The sequence below is a fragment of the Brassica oleracea genome, chromosome C5, assembly GCF_000695525.1.
Source record: "Brassica oleracea var. oleracea cultivar TO1000 chromosome C5, BOL, whole genome shotgun sequence".
In the NCBI taxonomy this organism is placed as follows: domain Eukaryota; kingdom Viridiplantae; phylum Streptophyta; class Magnoliopsida; order Brassicales; family Brassicaceae; genus Brassica; species Brassica oleracea.
In genome coordinates this window covers 9,737,989-9,764,184 of record NC_027752.1, presented here as the reverse complement: position 1 = coordinate 9,764,184, position 26,196 = coordinate 9,737,989, and the positions used below count along the sequence as shown (strand labels likewise).

General features: G+C 37.2%; 5 protein-coding genes across 8 annotated transcripts; all 5 read left to right on the top strand.

The window, feature by feature from the left end:
- Positions 1 to 1,415: 1,415 nt before the first annotated feature.
- LOC106295975 (BEL1-like homeodomain protein 10) lies at positions 1,416 to 4,387 on the top strand. 2 transcript variants are annotated; one of them, XM_013731994.1, is made up of 5 exons: positions 1,416 to 1,677; positions 2,218 to 3,027; positions 3,110 to 3,507; positions 3,590 to 3,650; positions 3,735 to 4,387. In XM_013731994.1, the coding sequence occupies exons 2-5, from the start codon at positions 2,314 to 2,316 to the stop codon at positions 4,113 to 4,115; spliced, it is 1,554 nt and encodes a 517-aa protein (XP_013587448.1). In that variant the 5' UTR covers positions 1,416 to 1,677; positions 2,218 to 2,313; the 3' UTR covers positions 4,116 to 4,387. The 2 variants fall into 2 exon arrangements, with proteins under 2 accessions (XP_013587448.1, XP_013587449.1); XM_013731995.1 differs by lacking the exon at positions 1,416 to 1,677 and adding an exon at positions 1,905 to 2,138.
- Positions 4,388 to 4,617: 230 nt separating this feature from the next.
- On the top strand, positions 4,618 to 6,552 carry LOC106292674 (protein YeeZ). Its single transcript, XM_013728312.1, has 8 exons — positions 4,618 to 4,883; positions 4,971 to 5,063; positions 5,156 to 5,234; positions 5,327 to 5,405; positions 5,487 to 5,526; positions 5,601 to 5,735; positions 5,820 to 5,957; positions 6,056 to 6,552. The coding sequence occupies exons 1-8, from the start codon at positions 4,684 to 4,686 to the stop codon at positions 6,315 to 6,317; spliced, it is 1,026 nt and encodes a 341-aa protein (XP_013583766.1). The 5' UTR covers positions 4,618 to 4,683; the 3' UTR covers positions 6,318 to 6,552.
- Positions 6,553 to 7,152: 600 nt separating this feature from the next.
- On the top strand, positions 7,153 to 8,760 carry LOC106344030 (chlorophyllase-1). Its single transcript, XM_013783401.1, has 2 exons — positions 7,153 to 7,524; positions 7,901 to 8,760. The coding sequence occupies exons 1-2, from the start codon at positions 7,255 to 7,257 to the stop codon at positions 8,603 to 8,605; spliced, it is 975 nt and encodes a 324-aa protein (XP_013638855.1). The 5' UTR covers positions 7,153 to 7,254; the 3' UTR covers positions 8,606 to 8,760.
- Positions 8,761 to 13,117: 4,357 nt separating this feature from the next.
- Positions 13,118 to 15,695, top strand: LOC106296040 (bifunctional nuclease 2). 2 transcript variants are annotated; one of them, XM_013732082.1, is made up of 11 exons: positions 13,118 to 13,228; positions 13,497 to 13,788; positions 13,868 to 14,038; positions 14,134 to 14,183; positions 14,263 to 14,319; positions 14,412 to 14,477; positions 14,570 to 14,644; positions 14,744 to 14,862; positions 14,953 to 15,044; positions 15,185 to 15,263; positions 15,355 to 15,695. In XM_013732082.1, the coding sequence occupies exons 2-10, from the start codon at positions 13,497 to 13,499 to the stop codon at positions 15,244 to 15,246; spliced, it is 984 nt and encodes a 327-aa protein (XP_013587536.1). In that variant the 5' UTR covers positions 13,118 to 13,228; the 3' UTR covers positions 15,247 to 15,263; positions 15,355 to 15,695. The 2 variants fall into 2 exon arrangements, with proteins under 2 accessions (XP_013587536.1, XP_013587537.1); XM_013732083.1 differs by having other exon boundaries at positions 15,360 to 15,687.
- A 324-nt stretch (positions 15,696 to 16,019) lies between these two features.
- On the top strand, positions 16,020 to 19,503 carry LOC106296128 (phosphatidylinositol/phosphatidylcholine transfer protein SFH4). 2 transcript variants are annotated; one of them, XM_013732190.1, is made up of 13 exons: positions 16,020 to 16,320; positions 16,491 to 16,800; positions 16,919 to 17,018; positions 17,102 to 17,446; positions 17,539 to 17,640; positions 17,730 to 17,779; positions 17,860 to 17,959; positions 18,044 to 18,121; positions 18,200 to 18,313; positions 18,396 to 18,519; positions 18,602 to 18,978; positions 19,081 to 19,155; positions 19,234 to 19,502. In XM_013732190.1, the coding sequence occupies exons 1-13, from the start codon at positions 16,287 to 16,289 to the stop codon at positions 19,252 to 19,254; spliced, it is 1,830 nt and encodes a 609-aa protein (XP_013587644.1). In that variant the 5' UTR covers positions 16,020 to 16,286; the 3' UTR covers positions 19,255 to 19,502. The 2 variants fall into 2 exon arrangements, with proteins under 2 accessions (XP_013587644.1, XP_013587645.1); XM_013732191.1 differs by having other exon boundaries at positions 16,194 to 16,320; positions 18,584 to 18,978; positions 19,234 to 19,503.
- Positions 19,504 to 26,196: the final 6,693 nt, after the last annotated feature.

Sequence of the window (26,196 nt, the reverse complement as noted above, 5' to 3'; positions counted from 1 at the left end):
CCATAAAGGCCCATATTCTTCTTCTTTTCTTCTTTTCGGTTTGGTTTTGCTGAAATTTCAGAAAGCATGATTTTTAGTGGTGGTGGATCCATTGTCTTATATGGTCCATCGGTGTATGTGGCAGTAAAGACATTTACTTTTTGTTTCACGACCATAACTTGTGGCTGTTTAATGTTGGATTTCCACGCAAATTAGATACTTGACAATTGGCATAACTTTATTAATTTATTTTTTTTTCTTTTCAAATTAGAGGTCTTCGTTTCTTGCCAGACCATTTCCCAATTTCGTACCAGTAGCACCATCGATTCATGAATCATCATCGGTCTCTTAAATTATTATACTCTGAAAAAAAACTTATCATAGTTATACTCAGTGTTTATAAAAAACTGTGTAGTCAATCAAATTTAATAGTTCTATTTTGTAACTAGTTGAGTAGTTTTTAGTTTATAATTTTAATGATATTTTTTAGGTAAAAAATAATTTTTTTAATAAGTATGTACTACCCAAAACATCTTACATTTCAGAACAGAAAGAATGACTATAATACTACCTTTTTCACCGTAACATTTTGAAACCAATATAAAAAACATATCAGATTTTTACTACATTTAATCCTCCCCTCACCAGCTAACTGCCTATATTATATTTTGAACAAATCAACATCCACGTGGGAACAAAATCAATATAATCACCTCTCGAATACTAAGAAAACTATACATTAGCCATTAATTAGCTATAAAATAGTAGTTGTATTTACGTACGTATCTTATGCATTACGGAATATGCAAATACAAACATATACTAATAGACTGATATATATAGGTGTATTGCTAGCAAAAAGGATTATAGCTAAAAAGAAATGAAAAAGACAAGAAACTTAGAGAAAAAGAGTAAGGAAGGGACTCACCAACTGGTTGTTAAGTCATTTAATCCTTCAATTAAGCAATTGAACAGACACCCACCCACCTTTGTTTTTTCTTTCATCTTCTTCTTCCCTAGACCAGCTTAGCATATTACTTTTTTCCTCTAAATATATGTTAGATTTTTTATTTTTCTTTTATAATGTTATTCTCATATACGAACAGTAACACTACTATATAGTATTATTTACCATCGCATTATTGCCTTCAAACGTTTTTGTTTCTTTTTGTATTTAGTTAACATAAAAAAAAAGTAGTAGTCACTAGTATGCGCCAGGTCAATGACGATTAGTGATTTATATGTTCTCACGTGTTTACATAGGAATGGCTGGCAGACAAAAAATCAGTTAATTAATTTACACTCGACGCATAAGGTACAGAAACTTCTACCGGAAAAGATTAAATTAAAGGTAGCAGTTGTCAAAAATTTCCGGTAGTGTCATTATTTTATTGTTGATATATTGCATACCAAAGTTTGAATTTTAAAATTGGGTTGGTGTCGAAATGTCCCCAATGATAAGAATATGAGTTGGTTTTGTTTTTTGTGGAGTGAAATTTTTTTTGGTTTATTTCAGAATTTCCAATTATTAATCGTTTTTTTTCTCTCTCGGGATTGGGTCTCAAGTATTTTCTTTTTGTCTTGGACTGTTGGAAACTCCTTCTCTTTTGTGTTTCCTGATATAGCAGCCACATCCACACTCATCACAACAATCTCTAATTCCTAGGGTTTTTAAAGTTTCATCTTCTCCTCCTGCAGGTAGTTTATCTTTTAACTTTAATCAAGTTCTTGATTCTCTATATGATTGCTGATCTGCTCTGTATTTATTGATTCTTTGTATTTTTTTACATCCTGTTTCTTAAAAAAATAAAAAAAAATCTCCCTTTTTGAAAATTCTCATATGAAATGAAATCATCAAAAAGACTTTACTTTTTTTCTATATGTAATAATTGATCTTCTCTGCTTTTGAGTCACTGAGTTGAACTACAAAACTTCTTTTTACTCTGCATTTTTCTTTCATCCTCGAGTTAGGTTTTCTTTATCTCCAAAACAATATCGACAGGATCGGGTTTACTATTTCCTCTTCTATTACACAATCCTTGAATTGGGGTTCCTGGGTTTCATCAGTTCTTGACCAAAAACACTTGCTTTATCAATAATTTGACTTTAATCCATAAAAGTTTGTTGCTTTCCAAACTGTTAATGATCGAACTTGTTTGGTAAGAGGGATTACGATGTTTTAACTTCCACTCAGACCTTACACGACCCTTTTTTATTTTTATTTTATTTTTGCTGCAGGAACTCATTTCTTTTCCGACCAAACTCATGGAAATTAAGACATCACTGTAATAAAATTCCTGCAAATTCACTAAAAAAAAAAAAAGGCAGTTAACCATGGCGGTTTACTACTCGAGTAATGCCAATTGTTACCAGCAAGAACCAATCTATCTCAACCATCAACAACAACAACAACAACAAGCTTCTTCTTCCTCCGCCGCCGCATCTTTCGTCGGCGAAAATGTTCGAAACGAGATGGCTTTCATTCCACCAACCACTGGTCTTCAGACTCTCAACGGAGATGCTACCGGAAACGGTGCCGTTTCCAGCAGCGATCTAAGCTTTTATGACGGTCAAGGACTGTCTCTAAGCCTCGGCAATCAAATCTCTCTTCCGTCCTTTCACCACCAACAATACCACCATTTGGGTTTCACCCCAAATCCTTCAATCTCAGCTAAGGAAACGCCACCGTTTGACGTGGAGGAGAAGAGCAAAGAGATGATGTTGTCGTTGGTGGGTCAATCTGATCCTTCCTCCGGTTATGCTGGACTCTACAACAATTACCGGTTTAACGAAACCTCAGGAGGTTTCATGAGCGGCGTGTTGCGTTCTCGGTATCTTAAACCGGCTCAGAATCTCCTCGATGAAGTTGTTAGTGTCAAGAAAGAGCTAAACCAGATGAGAAAGAAGAAGAAGAAAGGTGAAGACTTTAACAATGGTTCCAAGGATACACAAGGAGAGTTATCAACTGATTCGAATGTGAAATTGTCTACAATAGAACGCCAAGAGCTTCGGAACAAGAAGAACAAGCTCTTAACAATGGTTGATGAGGTAGTTATTTTAACTAACTTAAACTCAAATCTCTTAAATACTTAGTTCTGAGTATGCTTTGCTTGTGTTGTATTAATTGCAGGTAGATAAAAGATACAACCAATACTACCACCAAATGGAGGCATTAGCTTCATCATTCGAGATAGTAGCTGGGTTTGGATCAGCTAAGCCTTACACATCAGTGGCTCTCAACAAAATCTCTTGCAGTTTCCGCTCTCTCCGCGACGCGATAAAGGAACAGATTCAGATCATCAGAGAGAAGCTTGGGGAGAAAGGAGGAGGAGAGTTGTCATTAGATGAGCATCAAGGAGGAGGAGAGAGGATACCGAGACTTAGGTATTTAGATCAACGGCTGAGACAGCAGAGAGCTTTCCATCAACAGCTTGGAATGGTTAGACCATCTTGGAGGCCTCAGAGAGGCTTACCTGAAAACTCTGTCTCTGTTCTTCGCGCTTGGCTCTTTGAACATTTCCTCCATCCGTATGTGTTTTCCTTCGCTCACAAGTCACAAACCTTTTTCAGTTTCATGTTTTATGTTTTTCTTGTGGCTGTTTATTTGTAGATATCCGAAAGAAGCTGAGAAGATGATGCTTGCAAAACAGACAGGACTGTCTAAAAACCAGGTAAAAAACTGAGCTTTTTTTTTGGTCTCCCTTTGAAAGTTGCAATCTTTGTGTTCTGTTTGAGTCATTTTAGTTTCTGCTTAGGTTGCTAATTGGTTCATAAACGCGAGAGTTCGTCTATGGAAACCGATGATCGAAGATATTTATAAAGAAGAGTTTGGTGATGAGTCTGAGTTACAAATCTCCAAGTCTTCTCAAGAACCTAACAGCACCAACCAAGAAGACTCCTCTTCGCAGCAGCAACAGGAAGATAACAAGAATAACCTCGCTTATCCATCAGCAGACACAACAAACATTGATGACGAGCCACAACAACAACAGATGAACCGGTCAGGGGATTACGAGACGCTAATGAACAACTATCAAGGGTTTGGTCTGGAGGAGGAGTACCGTTACGTGGGAGGGAGCAACCAGGAAGACAGCAGATTCTCGAATGCCCATCACTTGCACGACTTTGTTGTTTGATACTGGAACAGGAGGACATGATACTTGAAGCGCAAGAAATGTGCTTGTTTTGCATTTTCATAGTTAGGCATATATATAATACACGCACCCATATCTGTGGCGTAAAAAGCAGATGCATAGGTTGCTTTTGTGTATAACGCCAAATATTGATATGTGTGTGTATAAGGTTCACAGTGGTGTGCAGAATACTTGAAAAAGTGTGTACACCGTTTCATTTAACATGTTAGAAAAGATCGAGAGCTCTTTTTAACAACAATACGTATTCAATAACATGTGACACGTTTCTTGGTTTTAATTTGGTAAATGATAGATGTCTTACATTATAGTTTATTCCGTAGTAGAAGACTATGGTGGCGCTTGAGTCAGTGAGAAGTAGTTGATGATTGTCTCGCTGTTTTGGTCTGATTCAAACTAGAAAGAGATGGTTTGTAGAAACGACGTGATGTTTCAAGTTCAGTAAACAAAACGGCGCTCAATCCTCTCTTTTATCATCGCAGGGAGTGTAATACTCAAAGCGGGACATAAAAGTTTCATCGTGAACTGCGCAAGTATCAGTCCTCCGATTTCGATGGAAGTTGTTTTTCAGTTGTCACCGGAGATTCCTTTCCGTGTCAATCCCAAACCGCTAACCGTTTCAAATCGTAGTAGAATCGACTTCTGCCGGCCATTATCAGCAACCAGCGATTCTCGATCCCGGAACCGGATGTTCGTTCTCGGGATGGGATTCGTCGGAGGGTTCTTCGCGGAAAAGCTCAAAGAAGCAGACTGGTAATGCTATTAATTGCTCTCGCGTAAGTATGAGATTGATTGATTGATAATCAATCAGATTCAGATTGACAAGCTGAGTGGGTTCAGGGTGGTTTCAGGGATTTGCAGGAGTGATTCGAAGAAGGAAGAGTGGGAGAAGAAAGGAATCGATCTTCACCTCTTTTCCGCAGATTCACCTGAGTAATGTTTTTTTTTTTAACTATCAACACTTTCCATGGTAGTAATCTCTGAATCTTATATAAACTCTTTCGTTTGCTTCTTAAACCAATCAGATGGAGCTTGCTCGAAACAGTTAAAGATTACACTCACCTGCTCGTTTCCATTCCACCTTTAGCTGACATTGGTGATCCGGTTTTGCTTTCTTTCCTCTGCCCTTTTTATCCTATCCTCTCTCGCCTTTACTGACAAAAAAGCTTCTCTCTTTTTTTCGTCACTTGAAAAAGATGTTGCGGAATGTAGATCTTGTCAGAGGGAAGCTTTCGAGTGGAAATCTTCAGTGGCTTTGTTATCTCTCATCAACAAGTATGTAAAGAACCTGCCTTTCTTCTTCAACTCAAATCTTTTTTCTTCGTTTTTAGTTGGGTTAAAGATGATTCTCTTTAGGTGTTTATGGAGATTATGGTGGTGCTTGGGTCACTGAAGAGTAAGTTATTTATTTATTTATTTCTCTCTTTTCTGCCATAGTAAGTCTAAAGGTCAAATCCATCAATCTTGTAGTCATCCTCCAAATCCTAGAACTCAGTCAGCCAAACTGAGGTTAGCTGCAGAGGAAGGATGGTTGAGCTTGGGGAGTGATCTTGGGGTTTCTACTCATGTCCTTCGACTTGGTGGTATCTACGGACCTGGTCGCAGGTTATTCACTGCTTCTGCTTGTTATTTCCCTAGAAAAAAGGCTTTTAAAGACTGATCCTCAAAACGGAGTGTTTGTTGCTGCAGTGCGATTGATACCTTGTTAAAGCAGCAGCATTTGTCTGAAAGTCAACTGAGAAGAGCGTCCCGGAGATTCACGTCCAGAGTCCATGTTGAAGATATATGCCAAGCTCTTCAAGCTTCCATTGAAAAACCATCATCAAGGTATACATTTATGTATAGGTGGTGGTATATGCCACTTCATCTTCAGTTTGTGAGATCTAATATGACGTGAGGCTGATGATATCCGACTGTTATGGCAGAGAGATCTACAACATTGTCGATGATGATCCAGCACCAAGGGAAGAGGTGTTCCAATATGCCTTGGAGTTGATTGAAAAACGTTGGAAAAGGAAAATCGAAACAAAACCATTTCTGTATGAGTCTCGGGAGCAGAGTTCACTGAGAGGCGAAAAACGAGTTAGTAACGAACATATGAAGAATAAACTTGGAGTCAAATTGCTTCATCCTTCCTACAAGTCGGGATTGCAAAGCATTGGGGAGAAGATGGACAACCCGTTTTAAAGCACGGATCACGACAAGAAAATGGCATCAGTCTTTGAGAACATCAGACGCCAGAGAGTTGTTAGATTTTGGATTTTGCATCAGTTAAATAATTGATGGCTAAGGGTGGGTGTATACTCCACTTGGAGCTGATGGAACCAAATGTGCCATTTCATAAAAGACTTATAAGACGTGGAGCGTTTGGTGCTCGAACAATGATAACCATCCCTATCACCGGATTAATGTTTCCTCAAATACAAATTCTACATATTTTTTTTTATCATCACGATTTAACAAAGCTAGTTTATTCATAACATGCAATGCTAACTGGTTAGTTAACTACTTATAAGCTCAAGGTATATCATCAACATATTAAAATCTCAAAATATACAAGAGAGAAATTATCCATGATTCTAAAAGTAAAATCTAAATATAACATGCAGTAAAAACAAAGGAGACAAATTCAGCAACAAATGCAGAAAACGGAGGACTCAATACAATACACCGATCAACTAAGGGTTTCTTCCGCATGTTTGAAACGAGGCATGTGAAGATGCTACGTGTAACACTCAGACTGGGATCCAACGACTGAGAGCGGTTTCAAATAGTTGACGGAGATGGCCGTCGATCAAAACCAAAGGAGGCGGTTGGTAGAGCGAGCTGTTTGACTTTGCATGGCGTCTAGGCGAGAAATAAACAAAGCGCGCACAATAATTTTCTAACTAACAATTGTAATAATTGGAAAAATGAAAATCACGTGCTCTTTTGCATTTGTCGGATTCACAGATACTATTGAATCACATGTTGAGTTTACTACGAGAAGCCGAGAACCACAGAACGCAAACCGGCAAATGGATAAGAAAAATTCACGTAATAACTAGAGACACTCGAGACATTCATCACCATTTCTATAAATCATACGTCTTAATTAACACACTCTTTTTCCAATATTATACAAATGGCGGGGAAGGAGGACAGTGAGACGTTTTTCTCGGCGGCAACTCCTTTGGCGTTTGAGTTAGGCAGCCTTCCAACAACCGTGATCCCCGCAGACCCGTCGGCAACCGATTTGACCGCACCTCCAAAGCCTGTAATAATCACCTCCCCAACCGTCGCCGGAACTTACCCCGTCGTCTTATTCTTCCATGGATTCTATCTTCGTAACTACTTCTACTCTGATGTTATTAACCACGTAGCTTCTCATGGCTACATTGTTGTAGCCCCACAGGTATGTATTTTTTTAAGTTTATTTATAGTATATTAAGTTTATGGAAGTAAAATAAAATCGAGTTGATCTTTTTGTCTACTAATAATATAGTTGTTATTAGAACTATTCTATATAATTTCCTTCTCCTAAAAAAAAAAAAAATCCTTCTCCTAACTAATAAAATATGTTTAAAATATATTCGACTTGTATTTCATTTTTCGGGTGGTATGTATACCAAATAAAATACATGTTGTATATGCATTGATTACGTGAATTTATAAGCTAGACATTTAAATTGCCTATTTATCAAACGGATATAATAGCAAGAATTTTAATTATTTTAAATTTATAAGTTAAGCCATTTGAATATCATTTGTTTTTTTGGTATGACATGTAGCTTTGCAAGATTTTGCCGCCGGGAGGGCAAGTGGAAGTGGACGATGCTGGAAAAGTGATAAACTGGACTTCGAAAAACCTCAAAGCTCACCTCCCAAGTTCAGTAAACGCTAATGGCAACTACACCGCACTCGTGGGTCATAGCCGCGGTGGTAAAACCGCGTTTGCGGTTGCGTTAGGCCACGCCGCAACACTAGACCCATCCATCAAGTTTTCAGCTCTTGTAGGAATAGATCCAGTTGCAGGAATCAGCAAATGCATAAGAACCGATCCCGAAATCTTAACGTACAAACCGGAATCATTCGACCTGGACATGCCGGTTGCAGTGATCGGTACGGGTCTCGGACCGAAGAGTAACATGCTGATGCCACCATGCGCACCAGCGGAAGTGAACCATGAGGAGTTTTATATTGAGTGTAAGGCTACGAAGGGACATTTCGTGGCTGCGGATTACGGACATATGGATATGTTGGACGATAATTTGCCCGGTTTTGTCGGGTTTATGGCGGGTTGTATGTGTAAGAACGGTAAACGCAAAAAGAGTGAGATGAGAAGCTTTGTTGGTGGAATTGTGGTTGCGTTTCTAAAGTATAGTATATGGGGTGAAATGTCAGAGATTCGACAGATTTTGAAGGATCCTTCTGTTTCTCCAGCGAGGCTTGATCCTTCGCCGGAGCTGGAAGAGGCTTCTGGTTATCTCGTCTAGATTTGTGGTTATGTAACGTATTGGTATCCTCAGAGAGACTCCAAACTCGTAATAAACTTATTGCATGTTTCACTACTTTAATAACATATTGAATATGTATCCTCCAAACTATGAATAATGTTTCCAAGTTACTTATGGAATTCCAGTACCAAAAATATCAGATTATTATAGTACGTGGAAAAATAGTTACAATGAAAATTTTCAAAAATGCAAATAAAAATAAGTGCTGAAGAAAATCTAAACAAAGGTCCTAATAAAAGAGCCTGGCATATGTTGTTGACAAGAAAAGGAGTGATTTATTTTTGAATTGATTAATTGTGTGCAAAATATCTTGCATAGAACTATAGAATTGTGTTATAAAAAAGACAGATACGAAAGTCTCGTTTAAATTTTGTTTGTTTGTATGGTCCTAATAGATTCACATGTGTAAAGAATCTTTAAAATAGCAATGTTAGTAATAGAGATATGAACTCATTAACCCGCGAAATACCCTAAACTAAAAACAACACAAATGTATTTGAGTTTTAACAGTCTAGCCCGTTAGTAATCCTATAACAACACTGTGTTATTTTTGTCATGTTTTTACTAATGGTTTAAGAACAAAACAAAAATGATCGATCCTTCCTTGAAACATATAGTTGTCAAAAGCTATTAAATAATTTAAATGTCATCACAAATAAACTGAGTTTTGAAACACCGGGGATTTTGGTCTGTGAAAACAAACAAAACATTCAAAAGATGATTGAGAATATAGTTTATTTCTCATCAACGATCTTGCTCTTCTAGCTAACGTAGATACTGACAAGGAACTTCATTCAAGTATCAACCAAGACTACCTTGGAAAACGCAGCTCGAACTCTCATCATCTGTCTATTGTTTAATCCACCATGACAAGAACCTGCAAGATCAGTTACAAAAGAGAGTCAAAATGGTGAGGCAAAGTGATCAACACGATCAAAAGAGTACAAAGTGTTCAACAAGATAGGTTTAGCTAACATCTGAAACGATTCTGAAGATTCATCTTCAACGCAGCCACACAAGTAGCTAATACTAAAGTTCTAGCTAGCTGAATCATACTAGTACAAACCTACACAAAGTAACAACAAGAAAGCCCACAATATACAAACTCGACCAAGTTAGCTAGCTGTTATTGTATAAGCCTATGAGAGCTGTTCAGTCAAGTTTCAGAGTATCTAAACTATGGTCAAGTTTCAGAGTACATTACCAAAGAGTTTTAACCTCATATTGCAGAACTACATGATGTGGTTGTTGGATCCTTGTCTAAGTTGTCTTCATCAAAATAATCTTCAACATCACCTGAAATTATAAAATAAATTATGTAGTTACATAAAAGTTCATATATGAAATCAGAAACCAAATATCAAAACTAATATTCTACCTTCAAATTCAGCAAAACCTCTTAACCAGTTCCGAATACAAAGGAGTGCTTGAACATTTTTTGGAAGAAGACGGTTTCTGTAAGGACTAATCATCTGTCCTCCAATGCTAAATTCTGATTCTGATGCCATAGTTGTGATTGGAATGATGAGCAAATCACATGCAAGAGAAGCTAAATCACCATAGTGTTGTTCTTGATCTTTCCAATAACCTAAAATCTCTATGTCGGTAAAAGACCTCGAATCTAGCCTAGGATCTTCTAAATACATCTCCAGATTTGTCTTCTTATTGTCTAGACCAGGCTGGATGCTCCGCTCAAGTTCAAACAGATCCTATGTTATTGTATTAAACAAGCATCACATTAGATATATAACAAGATTATGATATATGAATTTATAAACTGCAAAAGACTTACATAATTCAGATCATCTTCTAATGGTGACTCAGTAAGAAGCTCATATGGAGTCGGTGTTGCTGAAGAGGTTGAAGAAGAACTCTGAAACTTGGCTCCATACTCTTCATAAAGCTTTTTCAATTTCTTCTTAACAACTTCAACCTTTTTCTCAGCGTTTCTCGGATCCACTTCGTCATAAGCGGTTCTAAGTATTTGCAGCTTCAATCTCGGATCTAAAACAACCCCCATAGCTAGAACGAGACTGTATTCATCCCAATACTTAGAAAACTTAACTCTCATTTTCTTAGCCATCTCTTTCATTACTGGATCATCACAACTGGCATACTTCATCAGTAAGCATTCAATTTTCCACACTTGTAAAAAATATGCATTAGTTGTTGCCGCTATGTCGATGCTTGAGTATCTTCTGCATACTAACGTTATAAGTAGCATTATCCAAGGTCATAGAGAAGACTTTTTTCTTTAATTCCTACTCCTTCAAATAACTATAAGTTTATTAGCCGCTTCTTCACCAGTATGTGGAGGTTTCAACTCACAGAAGACTAGTATCTTGTTGTTCAACTCGAAGCTCTCACCAACATAGTAAGCTGTCAGACAGATATATCCCGTCATAGTAGTAGAAGATGTCCACATATCTGAGGTAAAAGATACCCGACCTTTGAATTCTGCTAACACTTTCTTCAGCTTCTCTCTTTCTTCCTCATATCTTTTATAAACATCAGCTCCGGCTGTTTGCCTACATATATGCTGGCATTTGGGATTCAGATACTTTTCCCTAGCCCTAACCTTCTCATACCCAACATATTTGAAAGGCTGATCATGGTAAATAATGATCTCACTGATCATATCACGATCAACCTTGTGATCATACTCACGATCACCACTTGATGCATGAGGCTTTTTGAGACAGATTTCTAAATGCTGTTTCAAAGAAGATGTTCCTGAGGCAGATTTCTGATACTAACTTCTTATTACAATGAATGCAACGACTCCTTCTTTTTTCATCTGCCACTACTCCTACTACTACGAAAGGGTTCCAAACAAGAGACTTTGCGCGTTTAGAATGACTCACAGTTTCAGTTGCTTGAACATGTTGAGTTTCACTTTGTGCTTGTCCTTGAGTTTTTGTGTCATCCTCATCATCAATCTCCATTTGCTCATTTGCAGCATTAAGAGCTGCTATTGTGTCAAGTGATTGTGAATCCATTATGCAAAACCAGTAAACAATCACAAAACTTAAGCTATTATTGAATAAAAAAAGATACACACAAGCACAACATTAACGTAACGGCGCACAAGACTAACGTAACGGCACACATGCGCACACATTGAACAATGTTGTTGTTTCAGCACTAACGTTGATCAACCAACCAATGATCTATAGCACCAAGATAAAATGCACTAATTAATTAACATTGACCTTTCTTTTGCAAAATTAAAACTTGTTTCGTAACCCAAAATCAATACGAAACAATATCAAATCAAAATCCCCAAACCAAATATTATAATAGAACTTCCAGTAAATATAATGATACTGTCTCATCTCAGAACAACCTAAACGAAACTCAGAGGTTATCCCACTCAAGAGCATATGTATTTTCAATTCAAGTTCTTCCAAGTTCTAGTTCTTCCAGAGAGTTTTAAGAACAAACAAAAGCAGAGAGTTTTATGAACATAAAACCAATTCCAAAAAGTTTTAAGAACAAACTTACAGAGCTCAAATGGGGAGGGAGGCAAACAGATGGTTAGAAGGACAGAGAGTATCAGCGCTTAACCTAAACACATTGAAATGCAGAATCAGTGGTTAGCCATGATGCCCATGACATGATTCTAAAGCATAAGAAACCTCTGTATAAGATGATAGATCAATCAAAATACAAAAACCCATTTCTCAATCTTACCAATGAAACCGAGGTGTCTTTATCAGAATCGTCTTTCCAAAAAAGAATATTTGATTTCGATATTGTGGCTTTGGTCATGAGACTCACGACTCACGGGAAGAGACGAAAGAATTAGGGTAAAAACACGAAACGACTAGTGAGCTTTCTAAAAAAAACCCCATAGGGTAACCGAAACCCGATAAAGTATACCCGATAGGATAATTTACAAACAAAGATCCGCCCAAATAAAACCCACGAGTTTCAAATACTAATAATATGGGTTTTTTGTTTAAAATTTTAATAGGGTTGAGGGTCCTATGGGTTTTTACCCATTGGTAACATCCCTAGCAGGTTGCCATTGTTAACATCCGTAGCAGGTTGATTTAGCCAATTTTAAAAGAGAAGTGTGTCCTCACTCCTCACGGACTTCACATAAGGTAGTAGTACTGTTGTAGTTAACCTGAAGCCATTAAAAACCTATAACATTTGGGCCAATAATTATTTAAATGGGCCTAAAGCCGATTTTGTTGACATTGACTTTCGACGCTACGAAACAGTCCACTAATGTCACTCTCCCCTCTAAATCTAATATTATTATCCAAACAACCTTATCCAACCATACTGACACGAGCGCCGCACACGTGGCATCCATTCAGGGATAATTATTCGGCGACTGTTACTTGATGACTTGTCAGTATTTCACGAGTTACCCTCCGCGTCATCATAGCTAACGTGAATTCTCGTTTCTACCCCTCTCCATGAACATAAGCAAAAAAATGCAAGCAACTAATGAAAAGGGGCAAAATCGTCAAATGAGGCGATAAAAATATCTTTATTATTTTATCCATCGTTGATCTGTCTGTGCAATGTCCAGGATACTTCCTTTAGTCATCTGTTGAATCATCCAATTGAATCTTCCGGAATTTTAAGGTAAGAATCCAATTCTCATTCTGATATTTCGATTTAGATGTTCATCGCACAGATCCAGCTACGAGATAATATAAACTATAGTTTTAACTTCTTTTTGATCGAGAATACACCGATCGTCGAGATTAATTCATATTAGCTGTTATGGTCTTGTCTCGTATCAGTAATTTGTATATAGAATTTTGAGTTAAAGAAGTTGCTATTTGAGAATCGAGAGATATTTGGTAATGTTTGATTCTAAAAAAAAAGTTTTCATTTTTATGTATCGAAGATGAGGTCGCTTCAAGCACCGATCGTTTGCCCTAGTGTTCGTCCCAGACAATTGGGTGTGTCTGCTTCACTTGTCAACTGCTCTGTTTCGAGACCTCGGCTTCTCAGAAACCAGTTTTGGGGTAATCCGACCAGAAACGTCAAGTCCCAGGTTGCTTCAGTCACTCTGATGGTGCGGAGGTGTAAGGGTATACAGTGTCTTTTCAGCTCGCGTTCTGATGGTAACGGAAGCACAGCAGAGAATTTCAACGAGAACGATGAAGATTATGTCAAGTCTAGTGTACTTGAAGCTGGTGATTCTCGGTTAAATCTTATCTTTTTTTTTTTATATATGTTGATTCTGATCACCGATGTCTTCTTGGTGTTTTTTAGTTGAGGTAAGAAGTGGACCAGATGGGTTCATGGTGAAGATGAGAGACGGTAGGCAACTTCGATGTGTCCACAATAATCCTCAGGGTGGGAATCTTCCTAGCTATGCTCCACACTCTGCTATTGTGCTGAAGATGGAAGATGGAACTGGTCTTCTTCTTCCTATTATCGTCTGTATGTGGATCTAAGGTTCATTTGTGTTGAGTAATATCTATTTATTTCCTGTGTTTTTGAATCTCCTCCTCTTTTCTATTGGGTTTGAATTGCAGTGGAGATGCCAAGTGTGTTACTTATGGCAGCAATGACGAATGTCAAAATAGTATGTTTTTGTATATTATTATCTCCAGCTTCTGTGTGAATCAGTTGAGAGTTATTAACATAGGGATTAATTTGTGTAGGCAAGGCCAACTATGTATGAAGTGGTGATGGAGATGGTAGATAAAATGGGTTACGAGGTGAAGCCTTATGCTTCTTCCTCTCACCGTTCTTTTTTTTTTTTTAATACAAATTCTTATATTATGAAGAAAGTAACCAACTTCCCCTGCAGGTTAGGCTTGTTAGAGTTACCACAAGAGTTCACGAGGCGTATTACGCGCAGTTATTCCTTTCAAAGGTTTGCAACTTCTGGTCTACAAAATGCATCTTCCATTTAGTGTCTCATTTCTATTTCTTATGCTAAGGCTGCTTCTGAATGGGGATTTGCAGGTGGGTGATAAGTTGGATTGTGTCAGCTTCGATCTTCGTCCTTCAGATGCTATTAATATAGCTGTCAGATGCAAGGTATTATAGTTATATTAAAGGGAACAATCACATAGAGAGTTCTCTCCATGGGATCATCTTAACCACTCTTGAAAAATGGTGTGACTCCTCACTCTTTAGGTACCTGTCCAAGTGAACAAGTTTCTAGCTTATAGTGATGGAATGAGAGTCATCGAGTCTGGAAAGCTATCAAAGGAAACACCTGCTTCTGATGGTTTATTATATACTGAACTAGACCGGTAATTTCTATATCGCTAGTGAAATTAGTCTGAACAACGTTGACAATCGCGAATTTAACAACGTTGTGTTTTTTTTCCTACTTGTGTTAGGCCAAGTGGTCAGCCTTGTCTCGATACAAAAGAGTTTGATCTTTTGAACAACATGATGCAAGCTGTTAATGAAGAACGGTATGATGAAGCAGGTAACTTTACTCTCGCCCTCTGCCTGAACTCTCCCATTTCAAAATCTTTTTTTTTTTTTTAATTTGGTGATCTTGGTTCTGTTTTTTTTTTTTTTTTTTTAAATGTCCTGTATTGTGTGTGGTTTCAATGGATGTTGCAGCTGAGTGGAGAGACAAGCTTGGCCAGTTTCAAGCAAAACGCAAACTAAGGAAATACACATGATCGACCCACAGGATATGGTAGAGAAACAAAAGCTCAGTCTACTTTGTGGCTTTTATAGGCAAACTAAAACTAGTAATTTATGTTGTGTGTTTTTTTCTTTTACTGCAGAGCAGTTCGGAGACAAAAACATTTATATAAATATTAATTATGTAAATAATAAAGAAGCCATTGCTAGAAGCTGTGATCAAAGTGATGGAAATGGACGCTCCCAAATTGCAAAAGAAATAATCTCTTTCGTTCGTGTGATGGAGGATACTTGATCTCTATCTACACTTGTGCACGTTAGTAAGTTCCCGAAGATAAAGACAAAATATAAAATCTTGTATGTAGTGTTATCGTGTGAAACCAATCAGCGGTGTGTACATAATCATGCATTGATCATCCCTCGTATCGTAAAGTAAGCCTACTCTGATTAGATTAATATTTTTAATGAGTGTCTTACTTGATCATTTTGTTTTTTTTTTGTCAATTTGTCCTTAGCGCATTATTGCAGATTCCGGATTACCGAAGTAGGACCGCACGTATAATTACCTACATAAAAATAAAATATCTTTATAACTTTAATTACATTATAAAAAAAATTATTTGACGTCTACAGGCAGATTATTTTAATGCAAAGCCAAACTTCAAAAGATTCTGAGAAAAAAACAAAAACAAGTCATAATCGAAAAGAAGTGGGTTTCCGCCAAGAGCTTCACACGTGTCTTTGATGTCTGAATCAAATAATAATAACAAAACGAACCGCTGTTGGATTGTAATTAATAAAAAAAAATATCAAAAAGAAACAAACGAAGAGGCAGACGAAAGGGAAGAGAAGAGACAATATTCAAACATTGATGGCAGAGATTTCTTTGTATTTCCGGCGGCCATGGAAATAACATTTATTCCACATTTAATTAAATATCATAACTGCACCCTAAGAAAAACTTAAATTTCCTCAGTAAATTCTTCATCTACCGTTTCACTATATCTCTCTGCTTTCTCTCTTTCTTCCGAATTGTCAAGGCTCGTCGACTCTTCAACTTCGATCGGTTCTCATCATGTCTGGTCCTCTTGATCGTTTTACAATACCCTGTAAGTCTCATCTCACATCTCTTCATCGTCTTCTGTTTACCAAGTTCCCTAGGGGTTTACAGTTACTATTATCGGTTGTTATATGTCTTGAGAATGAAGATTACATATTTTTTTACTTTTCTCAATTGTATAATTTTCTTATAAGAATCTTGAATTGTTTGTCTTTCAAGGTTTTGAAGGTTTCTCCAGCACTGATGAGAGGAAAGAACGGAAGTCAGATATCGAAGTTTCTGAGGACGAGAAGAAGACTAGAATCGGAATCTTCAAGAAGAAAGCGTCAAAGGCTTCTAGCAAACTAAGACGTTCTCTGAGCAGGAAGAGGAGACCAAGCAAAGGAAGAAGCATCGATCGGACTCCATCTCTTACCTTTGAAGACATACATGATGTTGAGGAGTTGCGATATGTGTCTGAGTTCCGACAGTCACTCATCTCTGATGAGTTGCTCCCTCCAAATCTTGATGACTATCATATGATGCTTAGGTCCTTTTTTTTCTTTCCCTATTATAATCATGTGAATCCATGTATTTGTTGTTGTACTAACGTTTATGTGGTTGATGAGATCATGCATATGTTTTCATGACATGTCTTTTTTCTGTAGATTCTTGTATGCTAGGAGATTCGATCTTGGAAAAGCAAAGTTAATGTGGGCTAACATGATCCAATGGAGAAAGGATTTTGGTACAGACACCATTTTGGAGGTACACAAGGTTTTTGTTAATTTTCATTTGTTGGGTGACGTGGAAATATATTAGTTTGCTGACTGGGTTTCTTTACTTGGCAGGACTTTGAGTTTCCTGAACTGGATCAAGTACTCAAATACTACCCTCAGGGATACCATGGTGTAGACAAAGAAGGAAGACCTGTTTACATTGAAAGATTGGGAAGAGTCGACCCTTGCAAACTCTTGCAAGTCACTACATTGGAAAGATACCTGAGATATCATGTTAAAGAGTTCGAGAAAACTGTTACCATCAAGTTTCCTGCTTGCTGCATCGCTGCTAAGAGACACGTTGACTCCAGCACCACAATTCTTGATGTCCAAGGCGTGGGATTAAAGAATTTTACTAAATCTGCTAGGGATCTTATCACCCAGCTTCAAAAGATTGATAATGATAACTATCCTGAGGTAATAGCTCTGCTCCTGCCATTCATTTTCTTATAAGCAAAACCCTGTTTTTGAGCATAGTTTACTAACATTTGTTATGACATATGTGCAAGACACTTCACCGTATGTTCATCATTAATGCTGGCCCTGGTTTTAAGCTACTTTGGGGCACTGTTAAATCGTTTCTTGATCCAAAGACTGTCTCCAAGATAGATGTAACTTAAATAAAGCCTTTGTTTTTACATATCTACAAAATTTTATTTTCCTTGTGGAATAATTAATTACATCAATGTGATCCTAATAGGTCCTTGGAAACAAGTACCAGAACAAATTACTTGAGGTGATTGATGCAAGGTAGGGAGTCTTAGAGTCTTCTAACGGTTTTGTTTTCTTATCATAATTGTATCATCTGAACATGTTTAGTTATTTTTCAGTCAGCTGCCAGATTTTCTCGGTGGTACTTGCACTTGTGTAGATCAAGGAGGCTGTATGAGATCTGATAAAGGGCCGTGGAAGGACCCTGAGATACTAAAGGTGGAGTGATTGTTTCTTGATTGTTCATTATGTTTTTGTTATGCATATATGATCATTCTAATGGTTTTCTCAGCCTTCATGCAGATGGGTCGTAGTGGTGGGACGTTCTGTAGGCATGCTGGTGCTCAAATATCTCCATCTCATAAGCAAACATATTATGGGGTAAGGGGTGTCTATTCTTTTTTGGTATTTAGAACATAAATTTTATCACTGTAATAGTAATATCCTCTCTTGGTTCAGATGAAAGCTAGTGACACATCAACAGCAGAGTCAGGGTCTGAAGTAGAAGAGTTGTCTTCACCAAAAACAAATATTTATAATCATGTACCTAAGTTAACTCCTGTTTCTGAAAATGTAAGCGTTCAAGTTGCATGAAAAACGTAGAAGTTTTTATTTCTTGACCGGACCTGACATGCTGGTTATGCTTTCATTTTAGATCAAGGCCATCGGTAAAGTAAGTCCTAGTGTTTTATCCGAGTATGAAGACTGTGTGCCAATGGTGGACAAAGTTGTGGATGTTGCCTGGCAGTCCCAAGAGATGATTACAAATGTTTCCAAAGGTAAGACTAGAAACTAAATTGTTATATTTCTAAAATGTCAGACATATAATGGAATGTGTTATAGGTCCTGAATATACATCAGGTTTGGAGAGAATAGGAACGGTTAGTCATATCTGGAGGTGGCTAACTATGTTCTTCATAAACATTTTGGCACTATTCGCTTCTCTGACTCTGCCACAGACTATAAGGCACTCACAGTTGATTCCCTCAAGCGCTAGAGATGAGCTGTGTGATGAACCAAATGCAAGGGAATCTCGTCCTCCTTCGCCTTCTCGTCCAAGTACTATCGATGAAAGAGTCATCATTTCCTCTGTTGTAAGTAGGCTATGCGATCTGGAGAAACAGATAGAAACCCTTCACTTGAAGAAATCCGAGATGCCTCACGAGAAAGAGGAGTTGCTCAATACTGCTGTTTATCGCGTGGATGCACTAGAAGCAGAGCTTATCAACGCAAAAAAGGTATAAGCATAAAGCATCTAATGGGCTGGTTCTAAAACTCTCAATGATGCTGATAATAAGTCATTATGAACCTTGTAATGACCTAATATCTGTATTGAGCAGGCATTACACGAGGCCTTAATGAAGCAAGAAGAACTTTTGGGTTACATAGACAGGCAAGAGGAAGCTAAGTACAAGGTTAGTCTCTATTTGCAGTTAACTTTTCTCCAACTCTATTTTAATATCTATGTTTTAATGAGTGATCATATGATACAGAGAAAGAAGTTCTGCTGGTGAAGAGATGCGAGTTAATTAGATCATGGAACATTTACTATAGGTCTGAAAGCAAAGGTTGCAGTGGATTTTTATGTATATAAGATAAGAAGAAACTTGCAGTGAGATTTTAGTTTAATCCAAGTTTTTTTCTTCTAATAATCAAATTCTGCATGATGCTACTATTGAATTGTGTGAATTATTGGTGTTGCCACAATGGATTCTGTATTGAAAGTTCAAAAGTAAAAAATAAAGGAAAAAAACAAAAATAAAATAAAATGATTTGCGACATGGATTGCATAATGTATGGTCCTGCATGTTAAAAGTGGGACTCATCGACAATCCACATGTTTTTTTTTTTTTTTTGATAATCAATCCACATGTTGATATGACCAAACAAAGGACTCGTCGCAAGTTTCTGGTACAGTTTTTTAACCTCTTTTAATTGTAATAGAATAGCACAATTCTCCCTAAAAATAAGGAATCATCCATCACAATGCCACACAACAATAATCGTTTTTTTTTTCTATGAGTTGCGATACATCAAATTAGGCTGAGCGGAACGAGGACAAAAGTGTGAATGGAATCTTGATATAGTACAACATGGTTTGGCATAACAAACTTGTGGAGTCTCTCTCTAATTTAAACCAAATTTCTTTTTTTTTTTGATCAAAAACCAAACTTAAGACTGATTTTTTTTCCAACCACAATAAAATCAATCAAAAATGCATTTTCTTTCTTTTCTTTTTCATTTTATGAGTCGATGCCTTTGTATCCACAAAAGTATAAAAATTAAGAGTGAGGTTTTGTTTAGTACAAGGAATTTGGTTCCTGATTAAGAGATTTTGCACTATGATTACAAGAGCTAGCTAACTAAAGTTTGGAACACAATGGGTGGATTCACTTGCCATATAACAGTACATTTATGTCTGTTATTACGTACTCAACTGTTAGATATTACTTATTAGGATCATCTAATAGATTCTTTTTTTAATCTGAAGGCAATCTACTATTGAAAAAAAATAAGAAAACACATTCTTATTTACAAAGCAAATGGAAGCTCGCGGAAAATCCCTTCAATGATTTGCTCCCTCCCATAAGTAGTCTGTATTGGCTCTTAGCTTCCAGTTTATTTTTAAAAGTCGGGCAGGTGCTTGTAAAAAGAAAAAAAAAAAATACGCCATTTTTTTTACTTCGTACCAAATTTGTACTTTAATTCATTCATCTTATAATCTTATTGCGGATCTTTTGGCAAAGCAAGCTATGATTTGTAGATCGTTCGATTAATACTAGAGTCCAAACAAAGTTGGACAGGACAGGACAGGACAGGACAGGAGTGCAAGTTTGTCATCGTTCAACTTTGTAAAACTATATCTTTTTTTTCTTTTTGGACCGGCTTGCTTCGGTGATAAATAGTACACAGCTGTTAGTTTCGCCACCAGGATTCGAATTCCAGTCACTGGAGAATTCACATGCGGAACTCCAGCACCCGAGACCGAACGAGACCGAAGACCGTTCACGGTGACCCACATGGTGATCAGCTCGCTGGTCCTTGGTCGCTTTGATCTCTAGTCTGGACCACTTCGGTGGGGTAAAGACACTCGGTTATAAAAAAAACTATATCTTTTGGAATTTGAGTTGTTGGGGGTTTATTACAATTTTTTTGTTCTGACTGTGATCATTCTTCAATAGGGCACGAAAATTTACAAATAAATAAAAGGGATAAATGGCAACAAATTATCTTGAAATCAAGGATTAATAGAACCGGTTAAATGGCATAAATGTTTTGGAAAAAAAAAAGATCTAGATTTTGGCTAGTTCAGTTTGAATTATATATTTTGTTTGATTTAGCAAACCAAATAAATTTATTTTATTCAGAGTACTTTATAATTTAGTTCATATTTGGATTCAAAAATTTTTTGTTCCTATTTGAATTTTTTTGCTTAGTTAAGAAAAAATTCTCAATTAAACAAAATTATGCCAGACACATGTTTTGCCAATTCTTTGATAGTTTTTCTTTTCTCGTCAGAACTAACCAAACAAGTAAGCAAACACTGAGTTAGACTAGTGTCCTTTCTTTCCAAACAATCTAAAGGTAGCTTTATCATTTATGACTTATTCAAATATGAATAAATAAAAAATGGTAAACCATTTCCGGAGACAATGTGACAACCCATGATGGTCATGCGCGTGAAAATCTGATGTGGCGCGGATTCGAATTCGGATCTCTTGGGGTTCCACGGAACGCCTTGACCACCCGACCACAAACGCGTGATTCAAATATGAATAAATAATTATATTAAATGCTTTAGATTGAATCATCCTTGTTTTTATTTGGGATTTTTTATTTTCTGAAGTCTCTACAAGTTTATAGTTCTCCCCTAAAACAGCATATGATAACTGTTAATCATGTGAATGGAGATAATTTATCAATCATATTTTTAAAAATCTATTTCTAATATTTATTTAAATAGATGTATATCTGTAATATTGATTTAAGACAATTTAAGAAATACAGGGTATAAAAAGAGACTTACAAGACATGTTAACATAAAAAGAAACACAGCTCAACAAAAGTAAGAATTTAAATTAGATTAAAGAATACCAATTATATATAACGAGAAAGAGGCTCATCGTCAGAACTTGAAGCAGAATGTACACGTGAAATTACTACCTCATTTGGCAATCTATTCGCGTTGGAAAATTGCTTGGCGGCAAATCCCACGTGGTTCACCGAAACTTGTTTATTTATTTTTTCTTTAATAGTTTAATGATGAAATTAAAATATACATATGGAAACGATTGAGATTTTTTTTTGTTTAACCTGGGGTGTCCTAGACCCCCGGAGAGGCCCAGACTAATCCTCAAGGGGAGGTATAGCCCACTGATAGATCTTCTCTCTAGGTATTCAAATGAGCCCTAAAGCATAGGTTCATATCTGTGTGGGTGATATGGATGGAGAGTTCGCCTCTGTCTGGCGTCGAACCCGTGAACATGACAATTGGCCCCCAACGTCCTTACCAAACGATTATATTTTGCTTGCAAGAAATCAGTAGATAAAATATTACTCTTAGTTTCGATACTATATAAATTCGTTCTTAGATACCACACCTGAATACCATAGACCGTCTCTTTACTGTGGGACAGGTAAAAAACGTGACAAAATTAGTAATGCTCTCTCACATATATTTGTCTTAAGGAATGATTCGAATGTCATCTTTGAAAATATATGATGTTCCACGAATCGTATGCCATGGGGTCCAAGAGAAAATAAATCAATTCATATATATTTTGATTCGGGTCTTTATTCGGTCTATATTAATAATATTTTTAGATTTGCGACCTGAGAGCACACGCATCGGTGGTCTCTTCCACTCAATTTCTCATGTTCTAATTAATAAAGAATTACAAAAGCAGGAGAGATGAACCAGAAAAGAGAGAGTCGTCCCTTTTTAAAAAAGCGTTCTTCTGAATATGAGGTACCCATGTTTCAAATGTGAATTTATGATTGGCTATATTTTTTTTTATTTAATTTTTAATTAGATAATAAATTATATTGATATTAAATATTTGAAGTACTCTACCGATAATTGAACCAGTAATGAAGCTCTTATATGCCTAAACTGATTGATATCGTGTATTTCAGAGCACTGAGTTGTAGCTGTGTTGATTAGACGAGTTCTTAACAAGCTCAATCGGTTGGTACGTCTTATATGTTGACATAACTAAGCCCAAGCTAACACAATTTATACGTAAATATGGGACCATAAACGCACATACTAGACAAAAGACATGTGAAGTGAGCTAAAATGGTTTTTTTTGCCTGCCTTAAATACTCGAAAAGACAAAACCGATTTTAATAATACAACATAAGTTTAACTGTGTGTTACAAAAAAAAAGGTTTAACTGTAGCATGCAGTCGATCTAGACAAATCCTCAGGGGTCAGGGCCGTCAGTTAAAAACTTGAAGTCAATCAGTTAACTGTAGTTTATAATTGTCTGTTAATACACTATTACTCGAAATATCAGTATTGGTTTGGAACTTTGTTAATAAGATTAATCAGTCCTACCTAACAATTCATCGATAATAGAAAAGTCTTTAAATTTGGTAGACCTAACAAATACAAAACGTTTCCATATCCAAAATATATTGAATCACAAACAAACCTTAACAAAAAATCATTCTCTTATTGGTCACTTAAATCACAAATCACTCACACAATTCACACAAAAGATGTAAGCACATATGGATCTCTATTTATAAAATTAGATAACTCCTGATCCTAACAAAATAACATTTTTAATATTTCCTAATCTCTTTTAGATAAACATAACACAAAATAGAAAACATGTAACTCAAGCTTATCCAACATTGTCCCCCTTAAGCTTGAATCCATCTTCGCTTACATCTCGAACTCCGACAAGTCTTCTCATCTCTAGGAACTTAACTCGGCCAAGTGATTTTGTCAAGATATCAGCTCTTTGTTCATTTCCCGGAACATGCTCAACGTCCACTTGTTCGTTCTCAATACACTCTCGTATAAAGTGAAACCTTTGATGTATGTGTTTGCTTCACCCATGAAAAACCGGATTTTTCGTCAGTGCAATAGCCGACTTATTGTCCACATGTATTGTTACTTCCTTGCTTGACTTCCCGACGACTTCTCCAAGCAGGTCTTGAAGCCATATCGCTTGTTTAGCTGCTTCGGTTGCAGCCATAAACCCCGCCTCGCATGATGATAACGCAACGATCTCATGCTTCTGTGAACTCCAAGATATCAGACTTTGATCTAGATAGAATACATGTCCTGTAGTACTTTTTCCATCGTCGTTGTCTACATTGCGGGAGCTGTCACTGAAACCCATCAACTCATGCTTCTTTGTCCGTGTAAACACAAGCCCGAGTGCGGTTGTTCCCCGTAAGTATCGTAGTACTTGCTGTAGCGCAACACCATGAGATTCCTTGGGCTCTTGCATGTATCTACTTAACACCCTAACCGAGAAAGATAAATCTGGCCGGGTATGAAGCAGATAACGTAGACAACCTATGCTCCTCCTATACTCTCTTTCATTAATGCTCTTTTCTTCAGGGAACTTTGATAACTTCACATTCCTGTCCATCGGTATATGCGTCGGATTGCTCATGCTCATGCCAGTTTCTTCTAGTATCTTTTGGGCGTACCTTTCTTGTTTCAGTACAATGCCTTCGCCATATTGATGCACCACAATTCCCAAATAGTAAGTGAGCTTCCCAAGATCGCTCATCTCAAACTCGATGATGGATCACAGCGATGTACCAGTTACAAGCAAATCGTCCACGTACACTACCACAATGAGAAGTTCCTTCTTTTCTTCCTTCCTATACAATGAAGGTTCCTTCGAGCATCTTTGAAACTTTTGTTCCAAAAGAATCTTGTTCAGTTTGGTGTTCCAGGCCCTGGGTGCTTGTTTTAAACCATAGAGAGCCTTCTTTAGCTTGTAGACTTTGTTTTGCTTTCCTGCGACTTGAAATCCCTCTGGCTGTAACACAAACACTTCTTCCTTTAATTCACCGTGCAGAAACGCTGTCTTCACATCTAGATGATGAATTTCCCATCCTTCGCATGCTGCTAACGCTATGATCAGACGAATGGTATCAATGCACGCTACATGAGCGAACACTTCGTCGTAGTCAACACCATGTCGTTGAACATACCCTTTTGCCACTAAACGAGCTTTATATTTGCTAATAGTTCCATCTGCATTTCTTTTTATCTTAAAGACCCACTTCAAACCGATAGGTTTAACTTCTAGAGGAAGACCAACAAGCTCCCAAGTATCATTCTTCTCAATCGACAAGATCTCTTCTCCACATGCATTGAGCCATACTTTCATCTTCTTTGCTTCAGCAAAGTCCCATGACTCATTGTTTATCATCATAAGAAGTCGTTCACACTCTAGTTCTGCGACAAGGATGTAGTCATCAAGATACACTGGTTTACTAACGGTTCTAGACAATCGACGTACTTCAGGTTGACCCTGCTCAGATGCTTCGTCATTATCATATTCTTCATCGCCTAACTCATGTTCTTCGTTGACTTGATTAGTGTCATTCGACTCAGAAACTCTCTCTTCTGCTCCTTCCTTTATTAAGTTGTAACCAACTGAAAACGTGTTGTTATCGGGTTGAGTTGTGGTCATCTTATTCCAGTCCCATGCTTTGTTTTCCTCAAAAATAACATCACGGCTCACTACAATTTTCTTGCTCGAAAGATAAAACAGACGGTAAGCTTTTGAACCGGGTTCGGTTCCCAAGTGAACTAAACTTCTTGACCTATCATCAAGCTTTTTTTTCCCCACCGTGTCTGTCCTAGCATGACATACACAGCCGAACACGAGAATATGACCATGTATGGTGCTCGGATTCCGAATATATGACCATGTATGTTGGGTCGGTCGTAAGTGCCAATGGGTCGAGCTGCCCGCAGTTGGTGTTCTGCCCCTTGCGGTGGATCTGCCATATCAATATCCAAGTGGGCCTGGTGTTCTTCTTCTCTTCTAGCTCTAGCACACTCCCTCTCAAAAGCTCTGATGTCTGCTACTATTGGAACTAGGTTTGATGGACCCCTGCTCCTCAAGTTCATACACCTGAAAGTGAAAGGTAAGTGAAGAAGAAGAATCAGTAACAAAACAAAATTAAAATGACTTAGTCTCAAGCAAGTGACTAAATCTCAATGTTTAAATCTACTCAGAATTTGGCAACGGCGCCAATTTGATGTTAGGAGTTTTCAAGGCTCCTAAGACAAATGTTGTAGTATAGTGATTGTCGAACCAGTTCTGAGGGATATCAAAGCACTGAGAATGCAAGTACTCACTTAATCTAAGTGCAACCAATGATTTAAATGGGTTTTAAGCTATGACTAAAACTAGAAAGCAATAACAGAATGATACTTCTTGACTAAGGGAAAAGAGAACTCATGGGCATAG